General features: G+C 44.7%; 1 protein-coding gene across 1 annotated transcript in view; it reads left to right on the forward strand.

Annotated features, from left to right (window-relative positions):
- Positions 1–16,487, forward strand: part of LOC308229088 (protein phosphatase 1 regulatory subunit 12B-like) — a gene marked incomplete at both ends in the record, with an annotated part of 66,081 nt that overhangs the window by 25,638 nt on the left and 23,956 nt on the right. Inside the window, 8 exons of the mRNA XM_080632900.1 lie at positions 14–144; positions 1,641–1,759; positions 4,159–4,318; positions 6,338–6,482; positions 6,952–7,026; positions 9,437–9,516; positions 10,035–10,180; positions 14,208–14,317. Coding sequence (XP_080489026.1) covers positions 14–144; positions 1,641–1,759; positions 4,159–4,318; positions 6,338–6,482; positions 6,952–7,026; positions 9,437–9,516; positions 10,035–10,180; positions 14,208–14,317 — 966 coding nt within the window. The remainder of the gene's footprint in view (positions 1–13; positions 145–1,640; positions 1,760–4,158; positions 4,319–6,337; positions 6,483–6,951; positions 7,027–9,436; positions 9,517–10,034; positions 10,181–14,207; positions 14,318–16,487) is intronic.

The following is a 16,487-nucleotide window of genomic DNA, read 5'->3' on the forward strand; positions in this document are numbered from 1 at the left end:
CCTTCTCCCTCAGGCCTGTATAGATGAGAACCTGGACATGGTGAAGTTCCTTGTAGAAAACGGAGCTGATGTCAACCAGCAAGACAACGAGGGCTGGACCCCTCTTCATGCCGTGGCATCGTGTGGCTATCTGAACATAGCAGAGTGAGTGAGTTTCAGGCTGTTCTGGGTGTTTATAACACTTTCCAGGTCTTCCTGGAAGAGCAGGAACCCTGGCAATTGATGCTCTGAGACTTGCACAATGTCTTGGGAAGCAATGCTGAACCCCAAAAAGGAGATACATGGTGTACTAAAACAGTTGCAAAGGGGATGCACCAGTGCTTACCCTTGTCCTGAGGCTTTGGAAAGCAACTGTTGTTTTCTTACCATGGGCAGGCCTGTGTGAGCAGTGCTGCAGTTGTGTGGAGACTCTGGAGAGAGCAACACAATGTTCTGGGCTCCACACTCACCAACATGCCAACAGCATCGGTTCTTTCTTCAGATTCAGATCACATGTGTCTGTTTCTTGCATCCTGCCTGACAAGAGGTGCAGAAGTAGATAAAAGTAACTGCTTGTTACTTAACCCACTTACAACTGGAGCATTATCTTCTTTTATTTGTTGTTCTGTTTACAACGCAAGATACTGGGCTCAGCTTGGACATAACCAGGTAAAATTCTGTGGCTTGTCATAGAAAAGAGAGCACAAACCTAAAATAGATATGAAAGAAGAGGCAGTAAATATAACAGACTTTTGTCCAGTAGATGTTTAAAGCAAAGCAGTAACCTGCTATAAGTGACTCCCAACAAAGATTTGACTCTTCTTGGCACAGTTTCTGATTCCAGGGTTTGAAATAACATTCTGCATCTGATCCGAGTGTTCATTACGATCACAAAGGACTAACAGTTGGTTTGTCCCAGAGAAGATTCTGATACCAGACTACTCGTTGTGCACTAACAGAGTTGCTCTGAGAGTCTGAGAGCTGCTCGAGTGAGACCTGGGGTCCTAGAATAACTGGAACCCAAGAACAGACAAATATAAATGGTAGTTTCACAAATGAAATAACTTTTTTCAGGTAAAGGCTGCATTCTAGGTTAGAAGAATAAGGGAAAACAATAATATTTCTCAAGATAGTTCTCTACAGTATATTCTGACCAAAACCAATGAACCATCTTCTCTGGCTCATTTATTTCTGGGTGGTGTACTCCTCCAAGAACAATTCTTAGCTCCTTGGATGATCCTTTATCAGTTTGATTTTTCTTCTTCCCAAATCCTAGTTCTTCAAGTGAAAGATGATGTTATTCTTTACCAGTTACACCATGCTTACATATTTAGTCCACCAAAGCTATCAAAGTTACCCAAATTTGCATACTATATCAGTATTGTAACTATTGTAACTATATCAGGTAGATTAGTGCAAGACTAGCATATGTGAATACCTAGAGGGAAACAAAACAACAACTGTAAGCCACTGACCAGGGACCTTGCATTTAACAATGAACTTTTTTAGCTTAGAAATTTGGTAAGTGTAAAGTACTCATTTGGTAGTGGAACTTGAATGAGAAAGCCAAGTATCTTGCTCTGCTGCTTGATTTACTGTACTGGTTGCCCTGGAACCTGCACACAAGGTCTAACACATTGGTATGGGTCTTGATCCCACAGGTTCTTAATTAGTCATGGAGCCAACGTGGCAGCTGTGAACAGTGAAGGTGAGGTCCCGTCAGACATCGCAGAGGAAGCAGCCATGAAGGACCTGCTTCTGGAACAAGTAAAGAAACAAGGTAAATCAGTAGAGTGAGACCTCGAAGACTCTCTATAAGAAGATTCTGTTGGCTTACTGTCTGTAGGTGAAGAGATCTGCAATCTGGCCCAGGAGGCAGCAGACAGATTTTCTTTGGTATCAGAACAGTGGAACAGATGCAGAAGGTTTGTGGTGTGCAGCCTCTGTCCTTAGGATTCTTCAAAGCAAGACACCACGGTACTGAAATCTAATTCATTAGATCTCTTTGCTTTTAAAGTGATATTTAATTCTGACCTCTGGTATCAGTGAAAGGTCTTGTTTCACTAAGACTTGATAATACAGAGGTGAGATTTACAGTCCTGCAAGAGTAGCAACCAGGAAATGAGTATGCTTGGCTTGGAGTGATCTGCTTTATCCTGATCCTTCCCTAGACTTCTTCTGCAGCAAACCTGCTCTGCCATTTCCCTTTTCTCATCAGGTATGAGAGGCTGCTCTCCATGCCATCCCTGCAAAATCATCTCTGCCACGGGCAGGGACACCTTCCACTGGAGCAGCTTGCTCCAAACCCCTGTGTCCAACCTGGCCTTGAACACTGCCAGGGATGGGGCAGCCACAGCTTCTCTGGGCACCCTGTGCCAGCACCTCAGCACCCTCACAGGGAAGAGCTTCTGCCTAAGAGCTCATCTCAGTCTCCCCTCTGTCAGTTTAAATCCATTCCCCCTACAGGCCCCTTTCAAAAGCCCCTCTCCAGGTTTTCTGCTGGTCCCCTGAGAACACCACTCGTCACTGATCTCCACTTGGACATCAAGCCATTGATCACAACTCTCTGAGTGCAACCATCCAGCCAGTTGCTTATCCACCAAGTGATCCATCCATCAAATCCATGCCTCTCCAGTTTAGAGATGAGGGTGTCACGTGGGACAGTGTCAAATGCTTTGCAGAAGCCAAGGTAGATTACATGAGTCACTCTTCCCTTATCCGCCAATGCTGTAACCTCACCCTGAGTCTTCTTTGTTTCCCTGTTTAAAAATGGGGGTTATGTTTCCCGTTTTCCAGTCAGTGGGAACTTCACCAGACTGCCTCAACTTCTTAGTTCCCTCAGTCCCGTGGATGGATCTCTTCAGGTCCCATGGACTTGTGCAGGTTCCTTAGATGGTCTCGACCCTGATCTTGGTAATAACATGGCTGGAACCACACAGGACATTAAGGCAGTAATTCTGCCTCAGCTGCAGTCATTTGTTCTGACACTTCCTGGGATTCTGCTGGGCTTCTTCATTGCTTCACCACATTAGCGGCATCCTGCTAAGATGCCCTGAAAGAACCATCTGTCTCCACCGAGAAGCTTCCCATTGACACAGGTTAAAAGAATCATAACTACTGGAGTAAATGTGGTATGAACTTTAAATAAGCATCATCCAGCTCTGCAGCCTGTCTTCAGCAATAGCTGTAAGCAGATGCCTTCTGCAGACTGCAACAGCAGGACAAGAATGTATGATTCCCCTTCCCAGCCTCCAGCCAGTGTGCCTCAAGGAATTTCTGAGCCAGATGGGCCTGTGTGTACTCGTGAATCCCCTGTGGCTTTCTGTTCCATGAACCTGTGCAGTCCTTCCTGGGAGCTGTGGCATGTAGAGCAATATGTTTAATAACTACAAATTTGTCTAATTGTTGTCCTGAAGCCAATTGTATTTCTAATCTTTGCGACATCCTGTGGCAGTGGGTTTCACAGCTCAGGCTCTGAGTTGGTGTTTTCTTTTGTTCTCTATTAAACCCAATGCGCCATAATTTAATTTGGAGTCACATCATTGTTAGACTGAAAGAGCTAATCCCTGGGGACAGTTGCTCTTCAGCACCCTTGATTGTTGAGATTTCTCATCTTCTCCTTCATTTTCTTTTCTTGAGACAGTGAGCTCTAGGCTGATCAGCCTTGTATGAACCTTCTGATTGCTAGATCATCCTTACATGACCTCAATGAAGCCTGCAAATTGCACTGAGTTTTGAGTGACCATACAGTTGGGGCCATGCTGCTCTTGCAGGAGATGCCTTAGGATCATCTCTCCAGATCTTCACTGTAGATGATACTCATTATGTTCTCACTGTAGTTAATTCAGTGTGTTAAGCTGTTGTTCGTGACTCTGTTGTTTCGGTTTAGGATCTTGTGTATTCAGAATGCAGCCCTTCCACCCATAGCTCACAGCTGAGCTGTTAGGGGGGCTGGTTTGCAGCCAGTGGCTCGGCTTTCAGATTTTTAAGTCAGACAGCTTTGAGGTGCAGGCACTGTTGCAGGAGTTCTGCAGCTCCTGGAAGATGCTTTTGCTGATATTTTTGTGGAAGAATACAAATAATTTAGTAATATTGCACAGCAAATGAAACAGGGTAAATTTAACAAGTCCGTGAGAGCATTCACTTCACAAGCTCTTACTCTGTGCTTCGCCCTTTTAGGTGTAGACCTAGACCTGGCAAGAAAAGAAGAGGAGCAGCAGATGCTGCAGGATGCCCGACAGTGGCTGAACAGTGGGAGGATTGAGGATCCAAAGCAGCCTCGCACGGGTGCCACGGCTCTTCACGTCGCTGCGGCGAAGGGCTACTCTGAAGTCATGAGGTAGGAGCTCCTGCCCAGGGCTGGTGCACTGAATTAGGGCTGGTTTTTGTAAGGAACACCTCTAGCTTTATAGCTGAGAGAAATTTGTTTCATAGTGAGATTTCAGCCCATAAAGTGACAATACATGCTGAATGACAGTCACACTCCAACAACTTGCGTGACCAGTCTGGTGGAAGAGTGCAGCATCCACCCCTAGCTCACTGTCCTCTGCTCCTTAATTCTACTGCTCCTGCAGCTGTCAGCAGTGACAAAGGGATTCCCACATGTAACACTTCTGCTTCTACTGCTCTGGCACAAACAAGCTGCTTAAGAGCAGAAACTTGCCCGATGTAGTTTTTATTGGCCATAAAGCATTAATATTTTCACAGGCAAGGTCAAGTTAAGGTTCCCAACAATAAAGCTTTCTTCTCTACTCTTTATGTCTGGGTAGAGCTGCCCATAAACATCAGCAAGGTTACTCTATTTTCCACATTAAAATCCTTTCTGGAAGCGTTCATCTATCTTGAGCCTTGATTTCATAGTTTTAAGTGGCATGACTTGATGTGTGAGAGCTGTTTCTTACCAAGCTCTAGTAATTTTGTTCTCTGTTTCCTATTTGTATTCTTTCTTTAAAGCTCATAATTGAGTTATAAGCTGTCTGTGCCATGCCCAAGAACAGTAATGTAACACAGCTTATGTGGACTAGAAATGTACTGTCTCCTGAATTTGAGGTGTTGGTCCCAAGGACTTTCAGTGGAGGGTTGTATATCCAGTACTCCCCAATGAGTACTCACTGTCTGCAGGATGACTTAGTTCTGGACAGCTGCTCCTTGCCATCGTTCCACTCTGGTGTATTTATCTGTAAGTTCACATAGACAGCTTCAGTGACTTAAACCAAAGGGGCTGAGAGCCATCAGCTCATGAACTCTCAACTGAGATGTGGAATTTTTGACCTTGAGCCTCTAAGCAGCTCTGTTCCCCCCTTTTGCCAGCTGGAAAATCAACATAAAGTCAGCATCTAATTGAAAACATCTTTCACAGAGAAACACTGGTGCTAGAGTGTGACTGGGGTTTATGTAGCATAGTAACACATCGATGTAAAGCTGCAGGAGCTTCCAACCTGGGAATTGCTGCCATTCTGGGGCTGTGCTGGATTTCCTTTGTGCTGCAGGAAGGTACCTCTGGTTATGGAATTACCCACAATGGAAATCTTCAATAGCAGTTTTACTGGACTTGCAGAATTCCCCATGGATGTTCTTTAGTGTTTAAGCAACTTGATAACAGTTTTGATCTATGAGCTGCTCAGTACTTCCATCTGATCACTGGTGTAACAGCAGTTGTGTGTCTGTGAAGCTTCAGATTGCCGTTGACTCTCTTCTATTTGCTTTGGTTTGAAATATTCAAGCTCCACATGCTATGAAGCACTCTATGGAATGTCAGGGTGTGCAAGGACTAGTCTGCATTTTAGGTTATTTAACCCAAATGTGGGTTATTTAACCTACACATTTCACATCTGCCAGTCACAGGAATGTCACTGCGTGTTACCAGGCACCATCTCCTCAGGGACCATTCCTGCAGTGTGGCTTGGCTCTCTGGTAGAGCCAAGACTGAGCTCCAGTTACCAAATGTCCTTTTCCTGCCAGGTACTGGGCTTGGCTCCTTGTTGTGGAGATGGCAGTCAGCAGGGGTGTTTGCTTAGTGCTGAGCGAGTCTGGTGTCTTGTCCATCAAAGCAGGAGTTCAGCCTGGGTCACTGACATCAGGTTAGAAATTAAGGTGTTCTCCCAATTTAGGACGTGCTGGAAGGGAACCTTATCAGTTAGACACATCCAGGAGGTTTTACAGTGAAGTCATTTCTCATTTACTGCCCTTTCCTGTTGCAGTTGCAAGCACATCAAGTGGGATGTTGCTGAGGTGAATAAACAAGAAACTACAGTCTTACTGTGGACAGTGCCACTACCCTGTGGCTCACAGTGTGAACTCGGCTGTGTCGAGAAGCCATTCTCTCATGGGCAGAAATCAATATTGCTTCTTTCCTCAGGCTCTTGATCCAGGCTGGGTTTAATTTGAATGTCCAGGACAATGATGGCTGGACGCCGCTCCATGCTGCTGCACACTGGGGAGTGAAGGAAGCTTGCTCCATCCTGGCTGAGGCCCTGTGCGATATGGATATCAGGAACAAGCTGGTTAGTATGTACAGGTGTTGGCACAACTTGTGCAACCTGTTTGATAGCCAGAGTAATATCCACTTTATTGCCCACCACTGATCTAATGCCATGACAAAGGCTCGCTGATGACTGGCAGCCTTTCAGGAGTTTCAAACACACGATGATACAGTAGTTGTTCACATTCCTTATCACTACAAGAGTGTCCTTTTATAGAAACCTGGGAACTCAGGTCTATTAGTCCTGGCTGTTAGCTTTGAGCAGCAGCAAGCAGGGAACAGCGCTTCCATGGTTAAGGTTGCTCTGGTCATGGATTGAGTCACGAAGCTACCATCACTGTTGTGTGGCTTTCTCTACTCTGGAGTGAAGCAGAGTCTGTTACTCAGTGCTTGAGAGGGAGGGTGTGGAGCATGTTCACTTTTGTTCTTCACTGGTGAATACTAACACCACGCTGTATCGGATATCCTCTTGTCTTCTTCCCTTGCCTCAGGGCCAGACGCCATTCGACGTGGCTGATGAGGGACTGGTGGAGCATTTAGAAATGCTGCAGAAGAAACAGACTGTGGTGAGTTTCTGGCAGATCGTTTTCCACCTCTCCAATTACCTTTTCATGCACGGGTATTCTCTAAGACATGTGGCGTCAACAGGCGCACAAAGCTGAGGCTCAGCTGGTTTTTTAATGTTAGTCATTTGGAATCTTTAATTACACCAATAGCCAGAAATCTGGAAAACTGGGTGACTGCACCAAGGTCAGTAGGGTGCTGACACCCAGAATTATGCAAACTGGTAAGGCATGTCTAGTTCATCTTTGGAATTACAGTGCTGCAGTTCCTTTTGTTAGCTGGTAAGCTCTGGAGCATCAAGCTGCTCTTACTGAGTTATTACCCAAGTCAACTTTGTGTTTACATCCAAGAAGTCTGCTGTCACTGTTGAGAGATCTCTTGCCATGTCTGCCTTGCTTACAACAGAGAGGTTTCTGAGTGAGTGAGAAGAAATTACAAACTCCAGGGAATTCTGGACTAAAGGAAATGGTGATTTCAAAACCATTTCAAATTGCCATTTCATAATGCAGTTGAGAGATGGGAAGGGGTTATAAGCAGAGAGCTGACATAAGAAAGGAAAGCAGAAATATATCTCCATCAAAGAAAGGCCAGAAAGCCGGGGTTGGACTGTGCTTTTTCTTGTTTCATCTGGTCTGTGCAATTATCCCATTTGGGTGTTCCCAAAAAACAAACCAACCTTCTTATTAAAACAAAAATCAATCACTGAGTATCACTGAAACGGCTGGATCCAGAACCAGACGTAATGAGAACACTGCTGATAAAACCCAGTGAAGTATTTTGAGGAACTGACAATGTGGGTGGCAGAGCTGGAGCTCTGCTCACAACACAGCTGCTGCCATCCCTAAATAGCATCCTGAACGTTCACTGCAGCTTCTTACAAATTAATCAGCTTCTCCCTAAATGAGGTGTTGATAAATACTATCAGTGTTGTGGTTTGGGTTTCCTCCGATCTCACTGCGCCAGGGTGCTGCAGATCACTGCACTCCTCAGTAGAAAAGGAAGCAGCAAAACAAAGACAAGAATTGTCAGTCCTGCATCCCAGGGGCTGGCAACCCCCTTGCTCTATATAGCAGCACTATAAAAAGCTTTCTCCATTTAGTAAATAGAAGCGAAGAATCCACATTTAAGCACACTTTGGTTTTAGTGGGTATGATTTTTTTAATAACACGCCATTTTATCTGGTGTATTTGGCATGGGCCATTTTTATCACTTCAAACAGAAAATGTACATTTGGGAAGGCTGCAGCAGGCACTTCAACCTGCTCCAGTGGAAGGTGTCCCTCTGCCCATGGCAGGGAGTGGAATTGGATGAGCTTTAAGGTCCCTTCCAACCCAAACCAGGCTGGGTTCTGATTCCTCCAAGTACATTATTTCACTTCCAAAATGCTTCTCAAATCAGATTTTGTTTTAATCTAAAGCTCATAGCAGAACAACATCCCATCCTTGCTGAAAGATCCGCTGCTGTTATTGGAGGGAAGGAGAGATTTTGTTTGCTGGAAGCAATTTATTTGGGTCTGGTTTTTTTCTCCCAATCTCTGAATGACCTGTGAATGGAGCAGGCTCTTTCCTGCACTCCCCTTCACTGTGCTCCAGCAGTTTGTTCTATTTTTCACCATGCTCTACCCTAAATCTTGTCTCCTTGCTGCACTCCATGTGGCTTCTCCCACATTCAGAATTTGCAGAGCTTTTGCTGCTTGTGCCTGTTGTCAGTTCCTATCAAAGGAGAAAGAAAACTAGGCTAGACATGACACAGAGACAGCCTTAGAAGTGAGACTCTGATTGCCATCCTTTCTTCTACCTGTGCTGTGTCTGTGCCTCTGGAAGGTACTGATCCCAGTGTTTGGTTACTGTTTTGTCCATCGGTGGTGACAAAAATGAACGTTGCTGCTCTCTGGGCAGCATATTTCAGTGGCTGTGGTGATCGCAGGTATTCTTGTGCCATGACTTAATACTGGCATTTGAGAGACATAGAAGTGCCCCATCCTCATGGGAGATCCGTTGGCTGCCTCTGCAGGGAATGCTTTCCTCTGGGAGCAAAAAAAAGAATAGCTACAAAGGGAGCAGATTTTAAGCTGAATCTAGCCTCATTTCCTGGGCATACAAACAGTGTGGACAGACCCCTGTGCTGTGTCTGCATGGGCAGTGCTGTGGAAATGGGATTTGGCTTCAGGTCCCTGCTGCCAGCTTCACTGAAGGTGTTATTAAATTGTAGCTTGAATCTAGGGACATGCTGGTGTGGAGCTGTAGTCCAGGGCATCCAGTGCTCCTGCAGACGTGCATCTGCATTGGCTTGTTAAACAAATCCATGAGGGTGGGATGACCTTATGCTGTGGTAATGATTGGATGGTGCAGAGGAGGTTTGTTAAAACGTCTCTTTTCCTTCTTTCTCCAAATTCCATGGACTTCCTGACAGTTGCGAAGTGAGAAGGAGACGAGGAATAAACTGATTGAAGCTGACATGAATGGCAAGCCTCAAAGCAGACTCTTCCCCAAGTATGTCTTTCCTCTTTGTTGTAAAGAATCTACACAGGGAGTGCTGGGAGCCCAGGTTCATGTCTTAGCAGTCGCTGCTGTTCATGTTCATTTCATGGTTTCTTTTAAATTCGAGCTCTCTCAGTACCATTTAAACTGTTTCTTAACATCCCTACTGAGTGGTAGACCAAGGAGTGGGGCTGGTGCTTGGACCCCAGCTTCTGCTCTTGCTGAACATCAGTTTGGGCTGAGAACTACACCTTTGTAATTGCCCATAGCCCAGGCAATGGTTGGGTTGCACTAGGAAAAGAGAAGCCTCATGTCCTTGGATTGAGAAATACTAGCAAATTTAGGAAATGTGAGACTGGCGTTGGATTCCATGGAAAATGGGCAGTGCCAAAATGCTGGGATGTTGAGCCTGTCAATGGATTCTGTCCTTTTGCTTGTTCTGTATGTGGCAAATCATGTGTGTTCCTGAGAAATAAAACTCAGAAGTAACTCTCTTGCCTGGTAGTCCTTGAAATGTCTCTGTCTTGCAGCAAGGAGAAGATTCTGTATGAGGAAGATACGCTGAAGTCCATGGAGATGGAGGAAGAGAACAAGGACTCTAGCAGTTCTAGTTCTGAAGAGGAGGAAGAAGCTGAAGAAGATGAAGTTTCAGAATCGGATGCTGAAAAGGAATCAGGTAACTCTTTGTACAGCCTTGGATTTAAAAATTAGCCTAGCAGTTTGCTTAGTTCTTAAAGACATCCTGAATATGTATATTCTATACATACGTGTATATGTATAGAATAAGGAGAACTCTGTAGCTGAGGGTAGGATTTTAATTTCTACTTCCAGCTCACTGGAAGTTAGGGTAACACCTTGTCCATAGGTTGTTCTTCAACACAAGGCTCTTTCGTGTTGGCTGGATTCAGGATGAATACTTCAGTTACTGCAAGTTGCTAAGAAAGCAGTTGAATGTGTAGGAAGGTAACAGCCTGTTGTATTTGGATCAGAGAAATGAAATGAAGGGCTGAAGCTGCTCTGTAATTATAGGGATGAGGAGCTTTTTTCTGATGCTGATGACATAGTAGAAAAGAAGGATTAAGTACATGGAGTCATGTTAGCCTTTGCATTACAGCATAGTGCTGACAGCCCACTCCCATTCTTTATCTATAACTTCTGTGGTTTCCTTAATTAGTTGCAATAGCCTATATGTGCAGCACAGGAAGTGTGAGTGAAGAGGCTTATTTTTACTGTAAGCCAAGACTGACTCGAACTTAGTATTTCTACAAAGAGAGATGGATCTTGAGCTGATGTTTTTAATGGTTAAACTACTCTCCACATAAGCTTACTTGCCCTCTATCCCAATATACTAATAAATAAGTTATAGAATCATAGAACTCTTTAGGTTGGACAAGACCTTTAAGATCATTGGGTTCTTGCAGAGAAGTGTAGTTTAAGGTTTTATCCCACTTCTTGTGCCAGTAAAATTGTCACCCCTATTCTAATGGTGTCAGTTACCATGTTTATCCCAGTATGAGAGGTGCTGAGAGTCCTGGCTGGTCTTTGCAGAGCTCATAGTCACAAAAGCTGTTTGGGTATGACAGGAACACCGTGAAGTATCCTTTTGGCTTTTAAATCAAGCAAATGCAGTGGAGAAGTCAGTGGCAGAAACATATGTGCAGTAGAAACCACCTTTATTTGCTTCATAACTCAGGGGTTTACGAGAGAGCAGCCCTATATAGCTATGTGCCAATGCTTGTAAACGTGATAGGAACTTGACCAGAGCTGGAAGAAGCGGAGCTATGTGGCATTCAACTGATTCAGGGCAGTGTAAGGTCCCTCAGCAAGGGAAGAGCTACAGCACTAAGCATGAATTTTGTCTAAAGCCAAGGCAGGTCTTTTTACTGAGTTAATTCACTGAGCAAAGCACTTTCTACTTATCTATCGCAAACCAGTAAAGCTAAACCAAGTTGAAGACAGAAAGCATTCGAGGAACAATTAAGCATCAGCCTTTAACGCTCTCTCTTCCTGGAGAGATTGTTGGCCCCTTTGAGAAATTCCAATCAGAACTGGAACTCAACTTTGTAAAGCTTCTTGTATCTCTAACAAGATGCACATGGACTTGTCCTGCTGGGTGCAGCACAGTGTTGGTAATCCTCTTAAAACATGAATCATGAGATAGCAACATCAGCCCAGATGTTGTAGGAGGACTCCAAAGAGAAGTAGGGATGCAAATACCTTTTCATAGGAAATGATAAGTGCCACATTATTACTAGTTTCATTAGGAGCAATTATGCTTTATTATCTGCTAGACCTTGTAAATGCTTGAATGGATACAGGAGGCATCTTTTGGAAAACATGGAAATTATTCCCTTATTCCTCTTCATCATCTTCTGTGATTTAATATTGACTTGGCTTTGTAATTCTGAGCAGTGCTGGACAAAGAGAAGACAACTGTTGTTCTACAGTGTCCAAAGTGCAGGCAAAGGGGAAAAAAAAGGCCAAAATACTGTTATGAGTGCTTCAGACCGAGGAGGCTGAGTGCATTAATGCATTAATGCCACTTTATTCATCGTGAGGACAGTTAACCATTTGCCATTGGGTTCTATGTCAACAAGTGAAAGATCAGTCTAAAATTCTATGGCCATTGTCTGGGCTGGTAACCATTCCAATCTGTAATTATTGTGAATTCAAGCAGGCCAGGGAGGCTTTCAGTGTTGGTTTGGGGTTTTAGTTTGGTTTTGGTTTGGTTTTTAAAATAAACACCCCAAAAACCCCTTAAGGAATATGCAAATTAGAGAACTAAATGTTTAGTCTCACCAAATTTGTTTTGGGGACATTGAACTAAATCCACACCAGTTTTCCTGATTGGAATTTTGACATGGTTTAGTGATGGACTTGGCAGTCCTGGGTTGAATGTTGGACTTCCTGATCCTAAAGGTCTTTTCCAACCTCATTCATTCTATGGTTCTATGAATCTGTGATGTTTATTGCTGAACTTCAATAAAAGGCAATGTGTGATCCTGCCTTGGAGACAGCGATGCCTCTGGTCATGCAGTCACTAGTGCTGCCAGCGCAAGGTGCTTTTCCCTGTCCTTCTCCTGCACCTGGCTCCTTTCGGCCACCTTGCTCACAGTTAGGGTTCTCTCCAGCCTGTCATTACCACTTTAGCTTGTGCCCTTGTAATTATGCTGGACCTTAAAAGCTGACCTCTGTACTATAAACTTCCAGAGCGGGCTTGAGCCACCACCCAGCCCAGCCTGTAAATCCTGCTGGCCCTCAGGTCCCTTCTGTTCTCCCCTCCCTGCACTGTTGAGGCTTCTCCTGGGTTTTACAGGCTCAGCACATGGCAAGTGTGGCATGTTTTGTCTGTATGTATTTCCATGGATTGCTGTATGCCAAGTTAGGCCTGCAAGGAGAAATGGGGTAGTCTACTGCCCTATCCTAAAAGGGCTGTTTGAAAAGTGCAGTGCATCTGAGCCTTAGGCTCAAGGAATGAAATACTCTGTTTAGGTGGCTTTGTTCTGAGATAATACCTAGAGAAGGAAAGGTGGCTGAGACTTCACTATCGTGCAGCCCTTTCTAGGGGAGATGCGTCTTCGTCTCTCTCATTCTGGATCTGTCAGTCCTGCTAAGTGCCTGTTATTTTTATCTTTGGCTTGCTCTTTTCTGTTTCCCATGTCCTGTGAATGCTGTTTTCTAGGAGTGAGAACATTTGTTTCACGAAGATTGATCTTCAGGCTGCAAGGTGCCATTCTCACAGATGCTCCGTACCAAACTGCTTTTATGTGTAATGGCAGATCTTTACTCACTGCACACACCTCATTTCCTAGTACTGTTTGGGTGCTTACACTTCTAATGACTTTAGTTTTTCAAACCCATGACTGCAGTGAGGCGCTCAGAGCTGCAAGAGGCAAACAGTGTTCTCTTGCTGTGGGTACATCATTTCTCAGGCATGTTGCATGTGGCTGTGTTTGGTAAATAGTCTATCTTAGAGCCCTGTGAGCTCCTGATGACCGAACCTATTGCCTGAGACACAGTTTCCACTCTGCCCCTATAATGTCTGATGGATGTTCTTTTGTCAAGCATGGTGCATAGATACAAAAGTTCAATGTAATCCTGGACGATTGCACTTGTCCACCAAGCAGGGAGCCACCTGGGAGCTTTGGTAGGGTTGGTTTACCTTGCTTTGAGCCCTGTTAAAGGTTTTTGTGCTGGGCATCAGCCCTGGCTTCATGTAGAAAAATGGATTTTGCTGTAGAAGACCAGAAATTCCGCCCCCAGCATAAAGAGCTGCAGCAGAACAGAGTGATGAAACGCACCCCCCGCGTGCTGTGACGTGCACTCGTGTGCTGCACCGGCAATGGCACGTTCTGCTCTTCCCAAGTTTTGCAAGGGGAGAACAATCCCTGAGAGGAAACAAAACGTGAATCAACAACAATCTGTTTGTCCTCCTGCGGGTGCTTTCTGCAAAGGTTCTGCTTGTCTGTGGGGATGAAGTTCAACTCTTTGCCTGGCAAATGTACCCATCATATTTGTTCAGAAGTGGAAGCCTCCATGCAGAAAGCCCTGGTTCACCTTGGCACCAACATCATCTATGGTCAGAGGTGTGCTGAGGTCATGGCGACACTGAACTTGAGTGTAGTGCACACTGTGCTTGTAAAGAGGGGCTTTGGAAGCACCATACTGAAACATTTGGTTTCTCTTCTTGTTTAAAATTGTAGAAAGGAAGGAAGAGCCCTTTGCCAACCACTCCAGCCATGAAACCAGGCCTAGCATCACTGAGCAAATACCACCACCTGAGCCCAACTCCTTCACTGCATCTGCCAGAAGAGTAAGTGAATTTGGAATCAATGGGGACTCCGGCAGTGCTGGCGAGCAGTAGGTTCTACTGGGAAATGGATGCTCTGATTTTCAGAGGTGTTGTAAGACTTGAATGTAGGAAACCATGATAGTATGCAATGTTAATAAAACTGTGTTAACAGTATAGGACTGGCATGAAGGAGGATGTCTGCACAATAAGGTTCCTCTTGAATCTCTTACCCTCCAATTGCACTGTTCAAAAGAGAAACCCAGCTTACCACAAGTGCTTTATGTCACTGTCAGTTCTCAGACACCTGATGCCAATCTTTGGCCAGCAGGAGATCTTTCACCAAAGCTGGTTCCTGCTGATGCATCAGCAGTGGATTTGGCATCATCATCTAAAGTGCCTCTGACTTCCAAACTCCCTTGTTTCAGTGGCATGATGTTACAGCCCAGTAAGCAGAGAGGATAAAGTCTGCATCTGACTAGATAGCTAGGCTATGAAAGCATTTTGAAGGTGAAGTAGAGTTACTGAAATCTTATCTGAGTTCTCCAGCTCTCACGTCACTCAGCTAGATGGCACCAGGAGACTCTGAGTCCTCTGCTGAGGACTGGTATCTTCCTCTTCTGGTTTCTTTTTGCACCAGAATACAGAGAAGAGCTGTACAGTGCAGGCGCCTTGCCAAAGGCTGGAGCACTGGGTACATGTTAGAGGGAAGTGTTTCTTGCTTAGTCACGATTTTTTGATCTTTGACATGCTACTAAGTCTTGTCCAGATCGAATGAAATAGAGCTCCTCTGGGTGTTGTTCAACTCAGGCTAATTTAGCCTGGGAAGTATGAAAGGTAGAAGAGCACTGGGAAGTGTGAGCAAGTCAGTTAACCTTTTCCTAGCTGCAGACTTTTGTTCTCCCTCATCTGAACTGTTTAACCCAGAATAAGGCTGTTGGGATACAGAAGTGGGTCTGTGTGCAAAGCAGTTGTTAATTTGACCTCAGTCACTTGAGATCAGCTACTTTCCCTTCTCTGACCTGTTTGATTCTTCTGTAACTGTCAGGCTGGGTTTTACATTGGAAAATCGGAGTGCTTGTGTTGCCCTGCATTTGAGGAGTTATTCACATGTGCTGTTCCTGTGCTGCTCAGCAATCTCAGAAGGCAGCTTTTCTTTTCCTGCAGATCTGAGCTTTTTCTGAGGCAAGTGTCAAAACTGCATTCAAGTGTTAGAGCTGTGGAGCTCAGTAGACTGGAAGTGCTCGAATTAGTGGAGCATAGATCAAGGCTTTGCACCTGCATTAAAGTACCATCAGCTAAGACACATCACTGAAGTACTGCAATGATAGTTTTACCTTTGCAGTCTTGAGTCAATGAGTTTGAGGGCAGACCTCCCCAGTAGCTTCATTCATTCTGGATAGTGTCAGATGTTTTGTGTTATGTAGAATGAGGTATATGTCGAATAATGCTTATACAGCTTTTGCCAAAAGCCTTGTCTACCCCAGTATCCTGCCCTTGACAGTGACCATCAAAAGATATGAAAGAAGACAGAATCTACCAGGACTTCTCTCCCATCTCCTGGCAATTCACATTTCAGGGCCTTGCTGAACCTGGGGTGTTTTTTGTATTCAGTAGCCCCTGTTGGACTTTTCCTCTATGAATTCATGCAGTCACTTTTTGAGTACCCATGATGTTTGGGATCATATAATGTCCAGTGGCAAAGGGTTCTGCAGTTTCATTATGTGTTACACAGAGCTTCCTGCGCCTGTTCCTGCCACGCTGATTTTGTTTGCTGCCCCTAGTTCCTTTATGGGGAGGAACAAGGAGTAACTGATCCTTACTCACCCTTCTATGTGCCACTGCAGGGCTTGTGTACCTTGGTCATGTCCTGGCCTGGAGTCTCCTGATGTACTGAATATCTCCTCATACAAAAGCTCTCTTGCTGTACTCATTCTTGTTGCCTTTCTCTGAATCTCTTCCTCTCCACTGCTTTTGAGCTGTGGAGCCAAGCTGTGCATGACACCAAAGATGGGATGTACCCTGCAGTAACACAGAGGCAGAATCATGTTCTGCCTCATATTCTGTTCTCTTCCAATAATTCCTAATGTTTTGCTTGCTTTACTTCCTATACAACTTGGTGGTGAGCCCTGTCTTTGTAGAAGCATCTCTTTCAGTGCTCAGGCTCCATTCTCAAATGGCATCTTTTTGTAAG

Source organism: Psittacula echo, assembly GCF_963264785.1.
Source record: "Psittacula echo genome assembly, chromosome: 22".
In the NCBI taxonomy this organism is placed as follows: Eukaryota; Metazoa; Chordata; class Aves; order Psittaciformes; family Psittacidae; genus Psittacula; species Psittacula echo.